Raw genomic sequence first — 19,323 nt, 5'->3', positions numbered from 1 at the left:
TATGTAGGAACTAGCACCAGTGTAATTTTTTTTTATTGACATTTTTTCTACTTTTCTACAAAAGTAATATATGCACATGATAGAAAATCAGAACATACTAAAAACTATAAAGAAAATAAAATCACCAGTAATCCTACAGCCCAGATAACCACTGTTAAATGGTTTGATTTAAGGAAATTGAAGACTGTTGCCTGCTCAAAACTACATCCTGTTTAGGACTGTTTTGCAGCTGGAAATCCCTGGTCTTACATGTTAACTTCCATTAAATTCAAGAAATGTCTGTTGAGTGCAGGCTTTGTGGCAAAGGTAAGTACTGTAATAATAGAATGGAAGAAGACAACAGACTCTGCCAACCAGGAGATTCCAACCTGCAGTTCAGATCAGCACAGTAATTAATTTATTAGCACCCACCTAGGGTGTTCATGCTGACGAGCTTCTAAGATTTGAGAGCTGTTTTATAATGGGCCCAAAGGAAATGGAACACAGAGTAGCCGGTTTTTTTAAATTGGTAGTTACTAAGTCAGACACCTAACATAGAAGAAAAAAAAAAACCTCACAAGATCCATATAAATTAAGCATTACTATTGTTATATGGGGGAGAGTACATGGGAAGACAAAAGCTGAGAGAGTTATTTAGTTGGTGGGGAATCTCTGGCTTAGAGGCATATGTGTAACCACCATGCTCTATCAATTTCCAATTTGTTTTTTTAGGTAGGAAATCATACAAACTTGGTATAAACATCAGGCAGTACAGAACTATAAACCCTAATTTCTCTCAAATCCTCTTCCCAATAATAATCAGCATTTAAAGGAGGGCTTCATGGGAAGGGGTTCATTTTTTATTTGTAATTGCAAACCCAATACTTGAATGCATGCCCTTTGGAAAAAATGCCAACAATTCAAGGTCTACTAGTAAAAGTGAAAGTTCGCCTCAGGTGTCTCCTCCCCTCAGAAACTATTGTTAAGGGTTGGTGCCTATCCTTCCATGGATGTATACTGTATGTAGTTTGCAAGGTGAAGGATTTTTTAATTATAACTATAAAGACTATTATTATAGTGTGTTTAGAACACAGCACCTACTAATAGCATAAGAGAATCAGAGGTATCATCAGTCATCAGCTTGAATGGAGAGTGCATTTAGGTAAATGCTGATGCCAAAACCCCCTAACAATGTGGGGACAGCAGGGCAATGCCAGGAGCCAAAGACTGGGCATTGTGCCTGGAGAATACTACACCCAGTGACTGAGTTCCTGGCAAGCCTCCTTTCATGGTTGTTTCTCCCCCATAGGTCCAGAGCATGCATCTCAATTCCTAGTTAAAACTGCAGAATTCTAAATTGGATTTTCTATCCTGTCTTGGATCCTATGCAGCACTATTAATAATCAAGACTCTCCCTCAAGTGCCCCTTTTCCATTTTGGCAAATTCCTCTAAACCCCAGCTTTCTCCTTTCTGGCTTCCTTAGCTTGTACTCACCCCTGGCCAGTTAGTGTGCATGGGACTTTCTGTCTGCCCCCTGCCACACTGGAACTGACTTAGATACTATGCTCTCTACTCTCTGATGTCTTAGACATTTTTTGATCTGTTCTCCTGAAAGAGGAATGTGAAGAAACCCAGAAGAATTGCTTAGTAAAGAATCAGAAATTTAAAACAAAAATGTGAGAGATGTATATACACAAGAACTGCAATACACACAGTAGGAGCAATCAAGGACAAAGGAGGTGGCCAAAAAATAGGTTGGTGAGTCTCATCATTTTTCTTTATTTCATTATTTATTATCACTGTTGTCTCTATTGTTGTTTTAACTGTAGATCAACTTGCCTAAAATGAGTTTGCTAAAGGACAATTTATCATTTGTCAAATTAGCCAAAAATCTATTGATCTATTGACTGACTACAGCAAAATCTGATGCCCACCCCCATGCCTGCCCAATGCCCTGAGGGTGTGAGTGGGTGAGGTGGCTGTGACAGGTGGGAGATGGCTTAGTGAGCATACTCAGAGTGTAGTGAGGGGAAGGGAGGTTTCACCAGATGAGTGATTGTGTAGATATTTTTGCTTATTTTCATTTACTAACATAGATATTTTCCATGCCCTTATATACAGACTGGCTTCTTATTAACAATTTCAGACTTTCCTCCATATCATACCTGTGGTATGCAGAATAATGCCTCAAGTCCCTAAAGATGTTCACATCCGAATCCCTGAAACCTGTGAATAGGTTACCTTACATGGCACAAGGGACCTTGCAGGTGTCATTAAGATTAAGGACCTTGAGATGGGGAAATTATCAGGGATTATTTGGGTTAGCCCAATGTAATCACATGGATCCTTAAAAGCAGAGTCCTTCCACTGAATGTGGCAGGAGGGAGATGTGCCTACAGAAGAATGATCAGAGATGCAACATGCTGGCTTTGAAGATGGAAGAAGGGGCTGTAAGCCAAGGAATATGCGTGACCTCTTAAAGCTGGAAAAGGAAGGACACAGATTCTCTGATAGAGCCTCCAGAAAGGAAAGCAGCCCTGCCTTAATTTTAACCCCATGAGGCTTGTGTTGGACTTCTGACCAACAGAACTGTAAGATGATAAATTGTGTTGTTTTAATCCACCAAGTTTGTGGTAATTTATTACAACAGCAAGAAAAAAAACAATTCATGCTCCTTTTCCAGAATCATGCACATTTGGGCCTTGGTTGCCTAGTTTTTCAAAATATTTGCCTTTTCAAAGTCAAGTTCACCTGTTAATTAACCAGATTCTGGACACAGAGCATTTTGAGTACACTCATGTTTGAGGGTGGGCTATCATCAGTTTATCAGCTTAGCAGGTAGTTTTGCTGAAACCTGGCTTGGTCAGGGGCTTTGGTCCCCCTCCTTCTATCACTGTCCCCACTGAGCTGGGTCAGCTCCCCTGGCATCGCTATTTCTGGACTATTTCACAGATACTACTCACCAAATGTGCCAACCACTCCTGCTGTACCTGCTCTAGCTAGTGTTAAATGGAATGAGAGTAACAAGAGGGGCCTTCTGGTCCCTAAGACAAAGGTACCCCAAAGCTTTGGCTTCTTTCTTCTCAGCCTGGCTCCAGCATATCCATCAGGTCTCAGTGCTCATCACAGTTCAGCAAACCTCTACCAAACACCTTGCTAGGTACTGGGCACTAGGCTGGCACTGGGGAAAATTCTTTCCTCAAGCTCACAGACTCTGGTTTTTAGGCCTCTGAATAGATTATGATACCAGGAGAGCAACTAACTCCACCTAGAGAAGTTAATTGACTGCAGAGGAGGATGTTGGTACCAGGGAAAAGAACACGGACTTTGTCCTTTGGACCATGATGCAGGGGCCAACAGAGCTGAAGGTTTTTTCTTTGCTGTTTGTCTTTTGGGAATTTTTTGTTTGATATATTAAAATGATTTTCTACATAGCTTTATTTTTTTAATGATAAAATTCATATCCATTATGAAAAGTTCAGACAATTCAGCTAAGAATAAAGATAAAAATTTAAGTCACCTGTAATCCTACTATTCAGTTATAACCACTGCTAATAAACTGATGTTTGTCCCCAGACTTTGTCTATTCATATACTGATATAAATAAGGATATGTATATTTACAAAGATGTAACTGTTATACATATATATTTCTTTGAAAATAGCTCTTTTATTTAACTACATATCATGGACAATATATCAATTTCTATGTAGTTTTTCATGCTTTCACTGTATTTTATTATATGAATATGCCATACTCTTTTTACTCAATCTTGTATTGGGGACATTTCCAGGTTTTCCCTATTATAATCCATCCTACCCATTGTGAAATTTTCCTCCAGAGATTGCATGAGTATACACTCGACTGAACAGTTTTTCACATAGTTACTTGTCATTTGCGTTTCTTGTTCTATGAGTTTCCTATTCATGGTCTTGTTAGCTCAAGTCCTTAGTCACTGGAAACAGACACTACCTGATGTAGCAGAGTTTATTTAAAGAATATTTGTAAGGCAAAACGTTACCAATTGCTAGGTGAAAGATTCACAAAGGTTAATTTTATCATTCAACTTTTTTTTTGTAGGATTGAAACTTTTCAAAAGAAAGTATTCAGAGGAAGAGTGTCCTAAAGGGGCAGAGGCCAAAGAGGATTCAGACAGTTGACTGCAGCCCATCCTAGATGCGTTTCTTTCTCGGACTATGCTTCCAACTCAAGACAATTGCTGCTGCCACCTGGAGATTCTCAGCCAACTTGGGTGAGTCCACCTTTTCCAGCTTGACAAGTTAGGTTGGGTGACAAAAGCCATCCAGCTCCTGGGCCATTCTCAGGTCTCCTGCACAATGACTTCCACCAGGCCATATCCCTGATGGCCTCTCTGGACATGGACTACCAAGTTTCAGATAATGCAGGATAGGATATTGATTTTCATCTTGCCTCTCCAGGAAGTAAAACCCCAGTTTTGAAACAAAGAGAATCTGCTGTAGTACACATGGTGGAAACTGAAGTTGGTGACTGTATATTCTGCACCATTTCTGAAAGGTGACTGTCTTTGAATTAATCCTGGGTAATATGGAGGAATGGGAGCAAGAATAAGAGGGAATAAATTACAGGCGCAGATGTGTTGGATATGTGTAACTCTGCTTAGATCATTTGAAGCTCATGATCAAAATATGTAAGGAAGCAACTTTGATAGAGTTGATTTCTGGCCGACAAACAATTTAGTGGTCATGGTGGTGGTGTCAGCTATTCAAGTTTTATGCTAAACCATCTATTTGAAGATAAGGAGAAAAAGAGAACTTAAAACTCCAAACTTTTTAACATTAAAAAAAAGAGGCTGGAAAATGCAACAAATTGTCATAGTTAAGATCATTAATAGTCTCTTCCAACTGTAAAACAAATATAATTTAAATGTGAAAGGAAAGTCTTACTTTTGTCTAAGTAATATCATTTATTCAATTATGCTTAAGTGTGTAATGGCAATATTTTGCAGAGTTTTGTTATAATTCAATGAAGCCCTATTAAAAATTGCATTTTCCTAAGTTTGAAAAAATTTTCCCAATGTCATAGGTGATTTAAATAAATGTATACTGAGCCTACATGTAACACCAAACAATTTGTTTAAAAAAGTTTCTCTTAACCAGGAGTTTCTTTGTAAGTGTGGCAATTACAGATTAATCACAGAAATTTGAATTACCTGTGGATTGATTATAGCTATGGAAGACAAAGCCTCAACTTTTCTCTGTCTACATATGCACCTTACCTATAACATAAATAGAAGCACAGTTTTGAGAAACAATACATTTTTTTGAGATTTTTATAACCAAGTATATTTCAATATAAACATCAATTTAAAAAACAGTTCTTTTATATACTTAGTCTGTATTCCCCAAAGGTCACAGCTCTAGACTGAATATTTGTGCAACCACCCCACCAGCTCCAAATTCATGTTGAGATCCTATCCTTCAAGGTGATGCTGTTAGGAGGAGGGGCCTTTGATAGGTGATTAGGTCATGAAGGTGGAGCCCCTCTGATAGGATTAGTGCCCCTATCAAAGAAACCCCAGAGACCACCCTCACTGCCCCCCAGCCTTCTATCATGTGATTAAAGCTCTGGACTGTCTCTACAGAAAAATGCACATGGTAAAAATCACAAAGACATATACACAATTTCAGGGGACCTCAGATTAAGAAAGAATACTTGATGTAGAGGGGAAGAGATGAGGCAGGAAGAAGAGGATATTTGAAGGATGGGGAGAGGAAGAGGAGAGCAGGAAAGGGGCCAAAAATAGACCCAAGATGTACAAGAGGGATGAGGAGAATTGTTAGGAAGCTGTGGGGAAGAGATATATAAGGAGGGCATAATCAACAGTGTAAAATGCTGTAGAGAGTTCAACTAAGATAAGGACTATGACATGTCTGTTGCACTTACAGTTAAGAAATCACTGGTAATTGTGAATAGTTTTTGAGGAGTGATGGATAATGGTAGTTCCTGAATTTTTTTTTTAATCCAAGAAGTGTTCAGGGGTGGCATCTGAGTAGAAGTGAGGGTAGGGGACTTGTCTTAAGGAATGTTTGCAGAGTACTAATGTACAGTTGGAAAGTTGTCAATTGTTGATAGAAAGGGTTGAGAGGCTTCTAGGACTATATCCATCTGTGCCCTCATGCTTCCTTTATGATGGAGTCAAAAGCCAGAAAGCAGTGGCTGAAGGTACAGCATGAGCTAAGGAGTGGATGTTTGGTTTGTTTCAGAAACAAAACTGGGATTTGGTTTCTAAGAATGCTATTTCTATGCAATGCTGTAAGAAGAAGAAGGAAAAATAGAGAGGCTGAAGACACAGAGGGGAGAAGCATAAATGAAGTGACCGGAGGGCATGGGATCCAGGAAGAGAAGCTGGACTTAGAAGAAAAGAGGCACCCCTCACCCAGACGAATGAGGTGAGGAGACCTGTGCCTGCGCAAAAGTATAAATATACATAGATCAGCCCAAATGGCCTCTTATCTTCTCAACCACATTAAGAGGGGAGGATGACTCTGAGAACACAGAGATTGGAGCTGTGTAGCAGACTGAGGACAATGGTTATGTTTTACGATTGCTGATCTTTCAGGGCTGGGAGAAGCAGCTGAGCAAGTACAAAGAAGAGAATGTGTCAGCAGGCCAGGGATGGAGATGGCGTCAGGGTCCCAAAAGGAAACAAATCACACATGCAAGCAGAGTAAGTGAGGAGAGTTTTGTGAAGGGCACATTTCCCCAGGTGTGAGCAGACTTAAGGGAAATTAATAAGGGATAGGGAAGTGCCCTGGGGCTAGCAAGAGTGAGAAGTCTTTACATCTAGGCCTCAAGAGGGAAGAGGAGAGTGTATATATACATACATATATATATACATATATATATACATACATACATATATAATTGAGTAAAACACCCTCAAGAAGAAATTAAAAACCAGACTAGATCTACAGCTTTTCAACTGATTCAATGGATTAAAAATCTCCCCATCAGATCAACAGAGATGAGGCTTAGAACCTCTCCCCTGCTGTTCTGAGAGAAATCTGCTGCATCCGTGGATGTTTTATTGCCCTTGTCTAGCTTGGATTAACACATAGTCTACAGGCACACACCTGATCATCTACATTTGCTCTCTTACAACACTAAACTATGTTTTCTACCTTTATCTTGCATCTACCTACCACTTCAGCATTTTATTAAAAATAATAATAATAAAGAGAGAAATGTGGTATCCACATATAAATCAAGTATAAAAATCAAATGAATATTCATATTTGGACTGATTGTTTATAGTTCATAATGCATGATCAAAACCGAAAGTTTCTGTGAAGACTGCCCTTGTACTGTTCACCATGTAACTTATTCACTATGTAAGAATTTGTTCTCCATGTAAGAACTTGTTCGTTATGCTTCAGAAGATTGGAGACTGATGAAAATTAGGCTTGGGGTGCATTATTGATTGTGCATTGAGCATTGACTCCCCTATACAGAATTTTATTGTTGTTAACAACCATTTGATCAATAAATAGGAGAGATGCCCTCACAAAAAAAAAAAAAAAGTACACACTTCCAATTGTAAAATAAATAAGTAACTGGGATGTAATGTAACAACTTGGTATGATGATAGCTGGTACCTAGAATTATCATGTATATAAATGTTGAATCACTGTGTTGTACACCTGAAACTAATGTAATACTGTGTGTCAACTACCCTTCAATAAAAAATTATTATATTATCTACAAAAAAAAAATCTCACCATCAAAGTATAACAGTCCTTGGGTGTTTTATTCAGTAAATGTAAACATTTATAATGTATCTTTTATCAGATCCAACAATCCTGTTAACTTGTCTGTACTTCTTATTGTCTGTACTTCCTATTGTATGAGAAGCTCTTAAGAGGTCCTGGGTGGCATCTGTCTTATTCACTACTGCGCCCCAAGCCTAGCACATGCTTGGCTTAAACTTGGTATAGTTAAACCATGACAGAAAGCTAGGAAATTTAAGGGATCAATAAACATACAAGACTTCACGCAAGCATAAGGGACGTTCACAAAAGCTGCTAGGTCCGAAGTGAAACTCCAAACAGCCAAGGCAGGGCTGTGTTCTTAAACAATGAGCCTAGTCCACTGCTCTGGAACCATGGTGAAGGACATCCCTTCATAATAAGAATCTGCATGCAGCAAGTGGTTCTCCCTAAGACCTAGTCTCTACAACAACTTAATAAATCATTTTTGGAACACTGCAGTTCACAATTTGGCCCCTTCTTTAATAATGCCGAAGTGAGTAATTAGGAAATTCTTGAGAGAAACAGCTGAATAACATTACCAAAAAGGCCTGTACCCAACTCAGATGTTTGAAACATTTTTCAGTAACTTTCAAGCTACTTAACATTTTTTCCTTCACCCATATAGTTTCTAGGTCCTACAGTAAAACTTTCAAAAACAAATATTTTTCTTTAGAGTCACCAAGAACCATGGTCCTATAACCATGATGACTGAGCCTTAACTTGCATTTTGGATGTAGAAAAAGCAGCTTTGCTTTAATTTTTATTCAGAAGTTCTATGAAGCCATGTGGGGTTTAGCTGAACTCAGGACATGGGCCCAGATTCCAGGTCACATGGAAGCTTATGAGGTGGGTCTCAGGTTTTGCAGACCTGCAGTACTGATGAGCTTGATTTGTTTTCTTTTTACCCCTGAGCTTCTGACCCAGTTTTCTACTAGAGCAGCCAAGAAGACACAAGATTGTATAACTCATGCAAAAGGGTTTTTACCTTGAAGATCTGGCTTCTAAATTCACAGGGGTCCCTCATGAGTTAGAGTAAGTGGCAGATTTAAGTTCACGGGACCCAGTGAGGGACAGGCATCCCCAGGTGAACTTTGGGGATCCACATGTGCGCTGCAGTGAAGCACTGAGATCTTGATTGCTGGGCAATCACCTCAAGACCCACCCAGGGCTTTCCTATCAACTTTGATGGAGCAAGACCTAGGGACTGAAGGGAACACACCTCACAAAGTTCCTATGACGGCTATGGAAAACAGGGATCCTCTTTAAAAATATTTGATACCAAATATAGACCCCCGGATCTATATACTCACAACCTTAGGTGGTTAAAAATGCAGTTTATTTCTCTTGCCTTTTTTAAGGGTTTTCTTTATTATTAGATATATGCTGATATTTCCACCAAGGTGCAGTGGTTGGGAGACACTGGCCCTTTAATTGGGGTGCAGGGGAGGGACCGGGACTCTTAAAGCCAGGTGCAGCAGGCCTGCCCTGCCTAAGCTGCCAAGGCTAAACCAGGCAGAAAAGACAGCAACAGTCAGGTGGTGCGGCCCCCTCGCTGAGCAGAGATAAAGGCTGGTGGTGTCTGTGTGGAGATCCTACGGCTCTGACTCCTAGCCCCCTCTCTCATTTCTGCCCACTGGCAAGACAGCTCTCTAGAGCTGGGTGGGGATTTAGGGCAGTTTGAGAGCCCAGGGTCCTGCTCCTCAAGGCCCTAGGCCAACACTACTCTGACAGTGTTGCTGGGGGGAGACTGGGGCTATTTCAGGTGCTCTGCCATCCTTACTGAGGAGGAGACTATCTCTGGATTTCTTCCCTGTCCCAGGTTTACCTTCTAGAGTCTGACAATGCTCCCACCACAGGAAAAATCCATGGAGGAAGTCTGCCAGCCCGCAAAGATGAAATGCCTCAAAGGTATCACCAAGTGGGCCTTAGAATCTGGGTAAAAACCTTGGGGGTGCATAGACTTGCTCCACTGTTTCAGTGGATGGACATGGACCTGGGTGTCTGGAATTGCTGGGAGTGATTCCCAAACTCTTCTACTTGCTAGCTACATCACACTGGGTGACTGAGATCACTTTTCTAGGTCCTATTTTTCCTCACCTGCATTGTGAAATTATCAATAACTGCCTGTGTAATTATTGTGAGAATCACACACATACATGTAAAGTATCTGGCACACAGTAGTGCTACATTTCAGTGGGTTGGAGCAGCTAGAACTTGGTTGACTCAGAAGGCACTGAAAACACTGTTGGCTGGGAGACAGGAGGTGAAGCTTGTGTGGGTACCTAATGAGGCAAGTGAAGAGAGGATGTGGAAAGCAAAGGTGTTTGGAACCTGCCATATCCCATCAGCTATAGTGGGGGATGGTTAGGGGCCTCCTGGGGTTGCAAGGCTGAGCTGAACCCTTAAAACAGGAGGTGTTGTTTGAAAGTGGTGCTGGAGACAGCTTATGAAAAGTGCTACTGAGAAGCAGCCTCTCTGGATGAGACTCCTCACACCTGAGCTCCCATCTACTTCCTCCTCAGGCCCCCAGGTGAACCAAGGCCCAGGCAAGTTCTTTGGCCCCTTGGCTCCTGAGGAAGAACTCGTGTCGGCCTCTCCACTGGAGGAAAAAGAGGAGGAGGTGCAAGAGGAGGAGGAGGATCTGGATCCAGATATAACCCCAGACCAGGAGGAAGAGGAAGAAGAGACCAGTCTCAGGGATCCAGCTATCCTCAGTGCTGTCCATAACACCCAGGTACCATGGCAGGGGGGCTCAGGGGACAACTGAACTGTCTGTGTCTTGTGGACTGTTGCTAAACATCCCTCTCCTCTTCTCCACCCCTTCCTAAGATAGGTTCTGAGTTAACACTTTCTATTTCAGCTTAAACCTGAGTAGGGATTCTCCTTCCTTCCCTCTTTCCTCCTGTCTCCCTCCCACTTAGTTTCTGATGTTGTCTTCACCTTAACAACCAGATCCGAGCAGGGCTGTGCATTGCACAAAGGTGCAGTGGCCCTGTTCCTGGCACTGAAAGTGAATCATCTTTGACCCCGGGCTCCTGTGTCTCAGCAGTCCACTCCTGGTTTACTCCCTTGGGTTCCTACAACCAGTGGAGACAAGGATTCCCATGTAAAAATGAAGTGACTCAGAACCTCCTTCAACCTCCTCCTGAGGTACCAGTCTCGCTTCCCCTCAGAGGAAGGAGAGAGGTCCTGGCCAGGCTTCCACTGTCCTGGATATTGGAAATCGGTGGCCTTGCTGTCCCTCTCCCTACCATGGAAACAGATGAATGTAGAAGACACACAGGGGCTAATTCGAGCCTGGGTTTTCTTCTCTCCATTTCCAGAGAGGTCTTCTCCACTCCCCTGGAATGAAGGCCCCTGGTGTGTTGGGGATGGCACCTGCCTCCTTGCACTTCCTGTGGCAGGTGAGTCTCTCTCCTTTGTGAAAGTGACTGGGTGCTGAAAGGCAGCAAGCCAAGTGCCCCTTATTACCATCACGTTCAGCCTGCTCTTGTCCTTGCTCTGGAGCTGAAGCACCCAAAGTGAGATGTCAGGAAGGAGACGTAGGAGACACCTAAGATGCAGGGAGGCTTGGTAAATCACAGAGGTGGTACTGGGACAATTGGCAATTTGCATGAAAAAGGACAAGCTAGTTCCCTACTTCCCCTTCCCTACATTTCAGCAGATGAGGAGCACTGAGCTTACAGCTACAGAGAGCACCTGCCCTTCCATTAAGGTGATAGGAACTTGGTCTGGGGTAGAGGAATTTCAGGGAAAACAAGGGAACACAGCTCTGAGGAGGGCTTTAGGTGAGTCAGAAAAGAGGCAGATAAACATTGCTCCCAGTGGCTGGAGACACAAAAGCCTGAGAGGAGAGGGAGAGGTGCTGACTCACCAGACAGTAGGAAAGCACATGCCCCCACATTCAGTCAGGGACTGAAGAGCTGCTCCCTAGGTAAAAACCCTGTTGGAAACAAGGGTGGGCCCCCAGTGTGGTGCCCTCACAGCTGGGTTGAGGGCCCTACAAGATAGCAAAATGTTGATGGAAGTTCTTGAGGAGAAAAGGCAGGTGAGAACAGAGGCAGGAAAGGCACTTAGCAAGACAGCATCCTTTTGGAGGTGCCCTTCTCCCAGACCCCTTAATTCTTCTCTCAGACCCTGGACTACTTGTCACCAGTTCCTTTCCGGCCTACCTTTCCCAGTGCCAGCTCTCCCATACGGCACTTTGGACCTCGACTGCTCTCGCCCGACCCATCTCTCTTCTGCAGCCCACCGACCTCATGGCCCCCTAGGTTCAGGTACTGGTTCCGGGTGCTGGGAACCCCAGTGTCCACAACAGGCTGAGCTCTTCTCCGCAGATCTCAGGAGCTGGTGGCTAAGGAGGGATGGGGCCACTCTATCAGCTGCCACTATAAAAATGGTTACAGAAACTTATTAAGGGAAGTCTGAGGTAGAGTTCAATCCTTTCTGCCTCACAGAAGAGAAGATGGAGACCAAGAGAGACTAAAAAGAATTTACTTGAGGTTAACTGGCATGGCAGAAACCTAGAGTAGGATTCAGAATGCCCAAAAATCAGGTCCAATGATTTTTTACTGTGTCAAGATTTCCTGCAGCCAAGTTGCAGGACAGTGTATCTTGGAGGGCAATGTGAGCTCTGCTGAGCTAGGATTTGTGACCTTCCATGAGGCTGGCTTTGGGGAATCACATAAATGGATAGGGTTTCCTTAGATGTCTGGCTGAGGTTACCAGAGGCTAAATGAATGGAGAGAGCTTGCTTTCAGCCAGCCCAAGTTTCTTTCTAAGCCTTCACAGCCCTCTTGCCCGGCTCCACCCTTGGCACCAGTGGATCCTGCAGCTGCAGCGACATTGTCAGACGCCGAGGTAATGCCCAGACAAGCAGCAGGGTGAACAGCCCCCTGTCGGTATGCTGGCTAGTCCCTTGTGTTGCAGTGTCTCCCCCAGAGCCCCTGAACAATTAAGGGTCCCGCAGAGTTGCCCACCTCTGCAGTCTTTCCCGTCCTTCCCAGCCAGTTCACTCCCTGTCCACCACTTGCTGGGAATTTCACTGTGGCAGGGGTGGGTTGTTCTGAAGGGATGCTCCTCCTGGCTTGAAGTCCCCCAGTCAAGAAGCCTTGGTCTCAGCAGCCAGACCCCTGTGCTGACCTCATGACCCGAAAAGAGAAGGACTGGGTGATAAAAGTGCAGATGGTTCAGCTGCAGAGTGAGAACCCCCACCTGGATGACTATTACTACCAGGTGAGCCCCAGCTGCTCTTCCCAGCTTCTGACTTTGGGGCCAAATGGGCCCTCTCTTCAGCTCTGAAACGCCATGTCCATTCAGGTGGGAGAGAGACAGTCACTACAGGAGAGGGACCACATTTCTAAAACTGGTGTTCCAAGCTCATTCCCATGTATTCTCCTACACTTCTGTAATAGGATATTTACAATTCCCCAAACATACTTTAAGATTTTTGTCTCCATCCTTTGCCAAGAATTTTTACTATTCAGCTTGGAAATGTGAACTTTTCTGCCTTTTGTGTACTTTTATGGGCCTTTGAAATGTCTTGTTATAAACATTCACCTGCTTACCTTTTACTAATTTAAATCTAAAGCACAGGGATCTCATAAATAATGGATTCAATTTGTTGAACTGAACAAAGGCTGGCAGACATTCTAACTTATTTCCCCCTGCTTCCTATCTCCGCTTTATAGGGTGAATTCTTGTCTATGGGGTTTTAGGGCTGGTTAAGCTATATTTCACTTTCTCTTCAACTCTGAGCCCCCCTACCAAGTTTCTCACCTTTTCCTCCTTCCTATTTACATCAGTTTCTTTCCTTCCACCATGCTTCAGAAACTCTCCTCCAGGATCACTGAAAGTGAAATAGTTTTATATGCTTGCCTTTTTGGCATTTCTCCTAAATGAAGGAGTTTTATTCAAATTCTTGTTTGACTAGCAGTCAATGGCTTTATTTTAGCTTGGGACTTTACTAATTTCTTTAAGATACTAGAGGTGCTGAGAAAATCCTCAGAAGTATAAAACTGGCCAAAAGGCCAGCTGACAGTAGTGCTATCTATGTACTTCAAGGTGTTGATGGTATTGGTGCCATCAAATAACTCTGGTTTTGGAAAACACAGGTAGGACCACAAAATTAAAATGGGGGAGGGGGCAGGATACATGGCATGCAGCATGTATCTTGGGACTAAGGAATGTGGAAAGGGTACAGATGCTGGGACAGGCTGGCTTCCTGGCTTTCCACTTTGCTCTTGACCTTTCCATCTGGCGGTGGTATCTCACTCTTCAAGTCCTCATTATGGAGATTCCGAGATAGGAGGCGTGAGGCCTGAAGTGCTTAAGATGCTGTAGAATGATTGCTGGAATGGCCTGAGGTGCCAGGACTATTTCTGGAGTGAACGCTATATGAAAGGGTATACTAAGAAGTTGTGCTTGAGAACCTTAATTCTAAACTCAGAAGTTAAGGATACATTTTTCCCTCCCATGGGCTCACAGGAATATTATCAGAAACTAGAGAAGAAGCAGGCAGATGAAGAACTACTTGGGCAAAGGAGCAAAGTTGAGTCATTCAAGCTGGTAACACCTTACATTCAAAAAGCAGAGGCTTACGAGTCAGGTAGGACCAGGGCTAACCTGCTGGGTTGGGCAGGACATGTGAGTAAACTGAGGGTGGAAAGGAGAGGGGAATGTGCCTGTCTTGACTCCTTTTATGCAGTGGTTCGAATTGAGGGTTCCCTGGGCCAGGTAGCTGTATCGACGTGTTTTAGCCCTCGCCGAGCTATTGATGCTGTACCCCATGGAACTCAAGAGCAGGTAGAAACGTTATCTTCCAGGAACCTCTTTTCTCTCCTGTTTTGGAGAAACGTCTGTAGCAATCTCATGCTTGAGTTCAGATTGTAACCTAGGAGTGAGAAAGCAGTGTGATTAAGCTTTGTATTAGCCCTTCCAGCTCAATTTCCAGCTTTCCTGAGCCCTGGGCCGCTTCTGTGGAGGTATGGCTGATGGCTGGGACTCTCCCTCCTAGGAGGCAGGAGCTGCAAGCAGTCAGAGGCTGCACGTGTTGTACCAGATTGAGAAGGTGAGACATTGGTCCCCTAGGGATGAGTCCCTAACTTACCCAAAGAATCGGATATTGTTCAAATTGACCTCATCTTTCTCTTTTCCTACCCTCAAATTCCCAGATGTTCCTTCAGTTACTAGAGATAGAGGAGGGCCAGAGGGATGGACTTTCACAGGCCTGCTACTCTGAGCAGCAAAGCAACCAGGTTGAGAAGATCTTTGAGGCCTTAAAGATTCAGGAGCAGAATAATCTGGAGTGAGTGTGGGAGGGTCATGCCTTGGCCTAGAAAGGGAAGGACCAGCAGACATTGGCTTTGTTTCTGCCCCTCCTTTCTGGCATGTAGCCCTCTCCTCTATGCAGAGCCCTGAAAATGCTCTTCTTCTCCCTTGTAGGGAGGCAGCAGAAGGCTTCCTGCAGGTACTTTCTGTGAGGAAGGGGAAAGCCCTAGTGGCCCGGCTGCTCCCCTTCCTGCCCCAAGATCGAGCTGTTAGCCTCCTTCTGGCTGTCACCCACCACCTGCCCCTCCTGGTCAGGAGGGACATGGCTGATCAGGTACTTGTGGCATTCAGCAGAGCAGGGGATGGTTGTGTGAACAGGTTAGGGAATCTTTCCTCTTCCACTCCCCACACCCAGAGATGCCAGAGAAAGTGCCTGGGCACTGAGCAGTGCCAACCCAATCTCCACGAGAGGGAGTTACAGAACAAATTACTATAGGAACAACTGATCATCTTCAGTTACAACAAATGAAAGAAAACACATGGGCCTATGGTTGCACAGGTGTGACTGTGCTGTGGAGTTTGAGAAGTTAAAGACTCCCTGATATGTGCTGAGCTCTATTTACTTTTCTTAAGGCATCCTAGGACAAGCAGGTGTTGAAGGTTGTGTTAGAGGAGAAATATGAGCAGTGATAGACCTGGTATGGAACCTGAGCAGGAAGATACCAAAGGAAGATCAGCAAGAAGAGCAGTTGAAGGCGAGGCAGGAGGTAAAGTAGTAGTGGAGTCTGAGAGAAGCATTTACCTTCTTGCAGGCCCTACAAATGTTGTTCAAACCTCTCGGTAAATGTATTAGCCACTTGGCCTTCCATGAACTCCTCCAAGGACTTCAGGGACTCATGTTGCTTCCACCTGGCTCCTCAGAGCGACCAGTCACTGTGGTGCTTCAGAATCAGGTAACAACTGGGAGGCTTTTCTCTTTGGATATGATGACCTGCAGGTGGTATCACTGGCAAGGAACAAGTGAGGGAATGTTCTCAGCTCTCCACAATCTCTCGCCATTGTATCCTCTGCAGTACTTCCCAACATCTAATGAGCGCTAGGACGACCTGGGAAGCATGTTGGACACCAGTTCCTTGGTGCCACCTCCAGGGAGTCTGATTTAGCAGACCCAGAGTAGGCCCCCACATCTGCTTTTCTAACAAGCTCCCCGATAATGGCATTGCTGGGGTCACCAAACTTTTGTGTATCTCTTCTAGTAAAAAAATTCTGAACTGTATCACCCACGTGTTTGTTTATAAGTCATGTACATGTAACACTCTACTAACATTAAGTACATAACAAATACAAGGTAGGAAGTTTTAAAAGATGAGACTCTAAATGTGACAGTTCTGGTATCTTCTAATATCCCAATAGACTGTCTTGTGAACGCCTCTCTGGAGATCTTTGCCTAAAACAATGCATCGTAAAGTGGGGTCCTTAGACTATCTGCATCAGATTCCTGGGTCATTCCTGATCTACAGACTGACTCCTGAGGGTAGAACCCACGAGTGTGTGTTTAATGCCCCCCAGAAGAATTTTTTGGAATTTGGAACAGCGATTTCCTTGAAAAGGTCTAAGAATTATTTGGCCAGCCAGTGTAAAACCTGACAGTCTTATGGGCATTGAACTCCATTTGTATACATGCCCTTTTAGTGGTAAAGACAGCAGAGCCAGGGAAGCACTGAATGCCCAGGGCAAACAATTTATCCTGCATACTTTATCATTTTCAGTTTGGAATTTCTTTGCTCTATGCTTTGCTAAGTCATGGAGAGCAGCTGGTATCCCTGGATTCTTCCCTAGAGGAACCCAAGAATGACCATTCAGCTTGGTAAGATCATAAAGGCCTTGTGTAAATACTATTTCCACTCCCCTGGGATGTGTAGGCTGAGCCAGAGGAATATACCATGTAGGAAATACCTCAAGTATTGGGGAGGAGGTTGGACAGAGAAGGGAAAAATAGCAGAGTTTTACCTATTCTGCCTTTTTCCCCACCCCCTACAATGCCCCACAGTGTTGGGCATGGCAGGCAGTGTAACACAGTAATTAAAGGGACAAGCTTTAGAGTCAAACAGACTTGGACTTGAATTCTGCCTCTGTCATTTACTAGCACTGTAACTTCTGGCATGTTACTAGTCTGTCTCCTCATCTATAGACAAGATTCTAGGGATGATAGTATTAACCAGAGTTTATAAGATGTGTAAAGCACTAAGCATTGCCTGGCATATATGTGTGTAAATGTTATTTTGTAATTGCTACATGTGCAGAGGGTGACGGTGGTGGTAGGATAATAATCTTGGCCTTGAGTTGGTTTCCTGTATAAATGTAAAGACTCATGTATCTCTTCTTCTGTCCTCCAGGACAGACATGGTGGTTCTGATTGCCTGGGAGATAGCCCAAATGCCTACAGCCTCTCTGGCAGAACCCCTAGCTTTCCCCAGTAACCTTCTTCCCCTGTTCTGTCACCATGTGGACAAACAATTGGTACAGCAGCTGGAGGCTAGGATGGAGTAAGTGATGGCATAAACAAGCCCAATCTAGATTCTGTCACTGACTTCTCTAATTCTTTTAAACCAAGGGTATGGAAGATAACTTGCCTTTGGAAGTAGTTCTAGACATTCTGGTATTTACTGAGTAACCATTCTGCCCCAAGTTAGGGCTTTTTGACCTTTCTTCAAACCTTTTATTTACAGGTGCTTTGGTAATTTATCATGCTAAGTTATTTGAAGGCAAGAATTAATTTGAGAAACTGAATTGTTCATTCAGAAAATACTTGAGGGACAACTGTTCCAAGATCTAAGCTTGAAAAACATGGATGTCATCTATGTCCATAGAATTTACCATTTGCTGGAAATTGTCAGGTGTTAAATCACAAATACAAATTGTATTTGCAGTTAACACCTGTTCTCTTTTTAGGCTTATCCCAATCTACTGATATGGTTGTTCTGGAATATATGTATGTGGGAACAGTTTAACATCAGACTCTGGATGTATGACCTATCCACAGGATCCAGAGTCTGAAGACATCTCTTATGCCTTATATATTGGAGGACCAGACCAAAGCATTTTCTTATGCATTTCTGAAAACCTGAATGATGTGCCTAAAAAGGCACGGCATAAGGTATCATTAAAGAGATAATACAATGATGTGCTGGAACTTGTAAGTTAGGAGGCATAATAAAAGCCATTTTATGTGTGACTTCTCCAAGAGTGTCCTGAATAAAAGGGACAAGGCCTTGTTACATCTACCAAAGTATGATCTTGTAAATTGCTCCAATATTGCCATTTTCTTTTTAAGGATAAAGTATTGAGTAAGAGGGTTGGTTATAAATATCTCCTTTAGGATATGAAATGTTTGGTTTAACTTAAGATCATGCATTCATCAACATCAATGGAGTGCCTTTTATGAACCAGGCACCATTTTAGGTGGTGGGGTAACCATGTTGAAGAATGAAAAGTTTCTGCTCTTCTGAAGCTTACATTCTGGTTGGACAGGGACTAATACAAAATACTTAATGATAAATACCATGGTGAAAATAAAACTGGGTGATGAACAACTGGAGTGCAAAGATCCAGGACAGCCAAAGAGGTATGGGTAAGCTGAGATGAAAAGCATTCCATGTAGAGGTACTAGTGATCACAAGGCCCCTCAAATGAGAATAACTTGGTTTCAGGAAAAGAAAGTGTGGCTGAGATACACAGATAAGAAGAGAGGGTGATGAGGTTAGAGAGAGGCAGGGTACAGATATGTAAGCCAGGATTTTTTTTTTAATCTGGACTTTTAACTGTGAAAGAAAAGTTAGAACTTTTAAAAAGAATTTTAAAAGTGACATGACATGATTTGTTTTTAGAACACTGCTGAATTGCTGGAGGAATGAGCAGCAGCAGAAAAAATGTTCAGAGGTTCTTTTCTAACAACTCAAGCAAGAATTGAAAAGCAGTAGCGATGGAAATTCCACAAGAGATTTGGAATAGGTCTTGGAAGTAAGATTTGATAGACACTGTTGATGGGTTGGATAAAGATGGTGGTTAAGAATCAAGGATGACTCCTAGGTAGAGTGAATAGTGTGTGCCCCATACTGAAGTGGGGAAAAATGAGAAAAATGGGTTTTGGGCAGGGGTCAATTGACATTTTCAGTCTGATTCCTCTTAGAAATCCAAATAGATATATCAAGTAGGTAGTTAAACAGCAGTATGAAGCTGAAGAAAAGGGTCAGGGATGAAGACACAAAAGTGGGAGTAATCAGC

At 43.1% G+C, this 19,323-nt stretch overlaps 1 protein-coding gene and 1 pseudogene across 1 annotated transcript in view; both read left to right on the top strand.

Moving 5' to 3' along the window:
- The window catches only part of LOC118973107 (transmembrane emp24 domain-containing protein 5 pseudogene), a 9,212-nt pseudogene extending 3,348 nt beyond the window's left edge, over positions 1-5,864 (top strand).
- PATL2 (PAT1 homolog 2) overlaps positions 1-19,323 on the top strand; it is a 22,555-nt gene extending 3,232 nt beyond the window's left edge. The window contains exons 2-17 of the mRNA XM_037022171.2: positions 1,569-1,738; positions 4,061-4,232; positions 6,226-6,411; positions 9,590-10,504; positions 11,094-11,174; positions 11,905-12,047; positions 12,553-12,630; positions 12,864-13,005; positions 14,257-14,377; positions 14,477-14,574; positions 14,786-14,839; positions 14,943-15,076; positions 15,214-15,373; positions 15,852-15,992; positions 16,809-16,906; positions 17,436-19,323. Coding sequence (XP_036878066.1) covers positions 10,217-10,504; positions 11,094-11,174; positions 11,905-12,047; positions 12,553-12,630; positions 12,864-13,005; positions 14,257-14,377; positions 14,477-14,574; positions 14,786-14,839; positions 14,943-15,076; positions 15,214-15,373; positions 15,852-15,992; positions 16,809-16,906; positions 17,436-17,589 — 1,692 coding nt within the window. The 5' untranslated portion in view covers positions 1,569-1,738; positions 4,061-4,232; positions 6,226-6,411; positions 9,590-10,216 and the 3' untranslated portion in view covers positions 17,590-19,323. The remainder of the gene's footprint in view (positions 1-1,568; positions 1,739-4,060; positions 4,233-6,225; positions 6,412-9,589; positions 10,505-11,093; positions 11,175-11,904; positions 12,048-12,552; positions 12,631-12,863; positions 13,006-14,256; positions 14,378-14,476; positions 14,575-14,785; positions 14,840-14,942; positions 15,077-15,213; positions 15,374-15,851; positions 15,993-16,808; positions 16,907-17,435) is intronic.

This window comes from Manis javanica, chromosome 8, assembly GCF_040802235.1.
Source record: "Manis javanica isolate MJ-LG chromosome 8, MJ_LKY, whole genome shotgun sequence".
Classification (NCBI taxonomy): Eukaryota; Metazoa; Chordata; class Mammalia; order Pholidota; family Manidae; genus Manis; species Manis javanica.
This window is presented reverse-complemented; position numbering and strand designations above follow the sequence as displayed.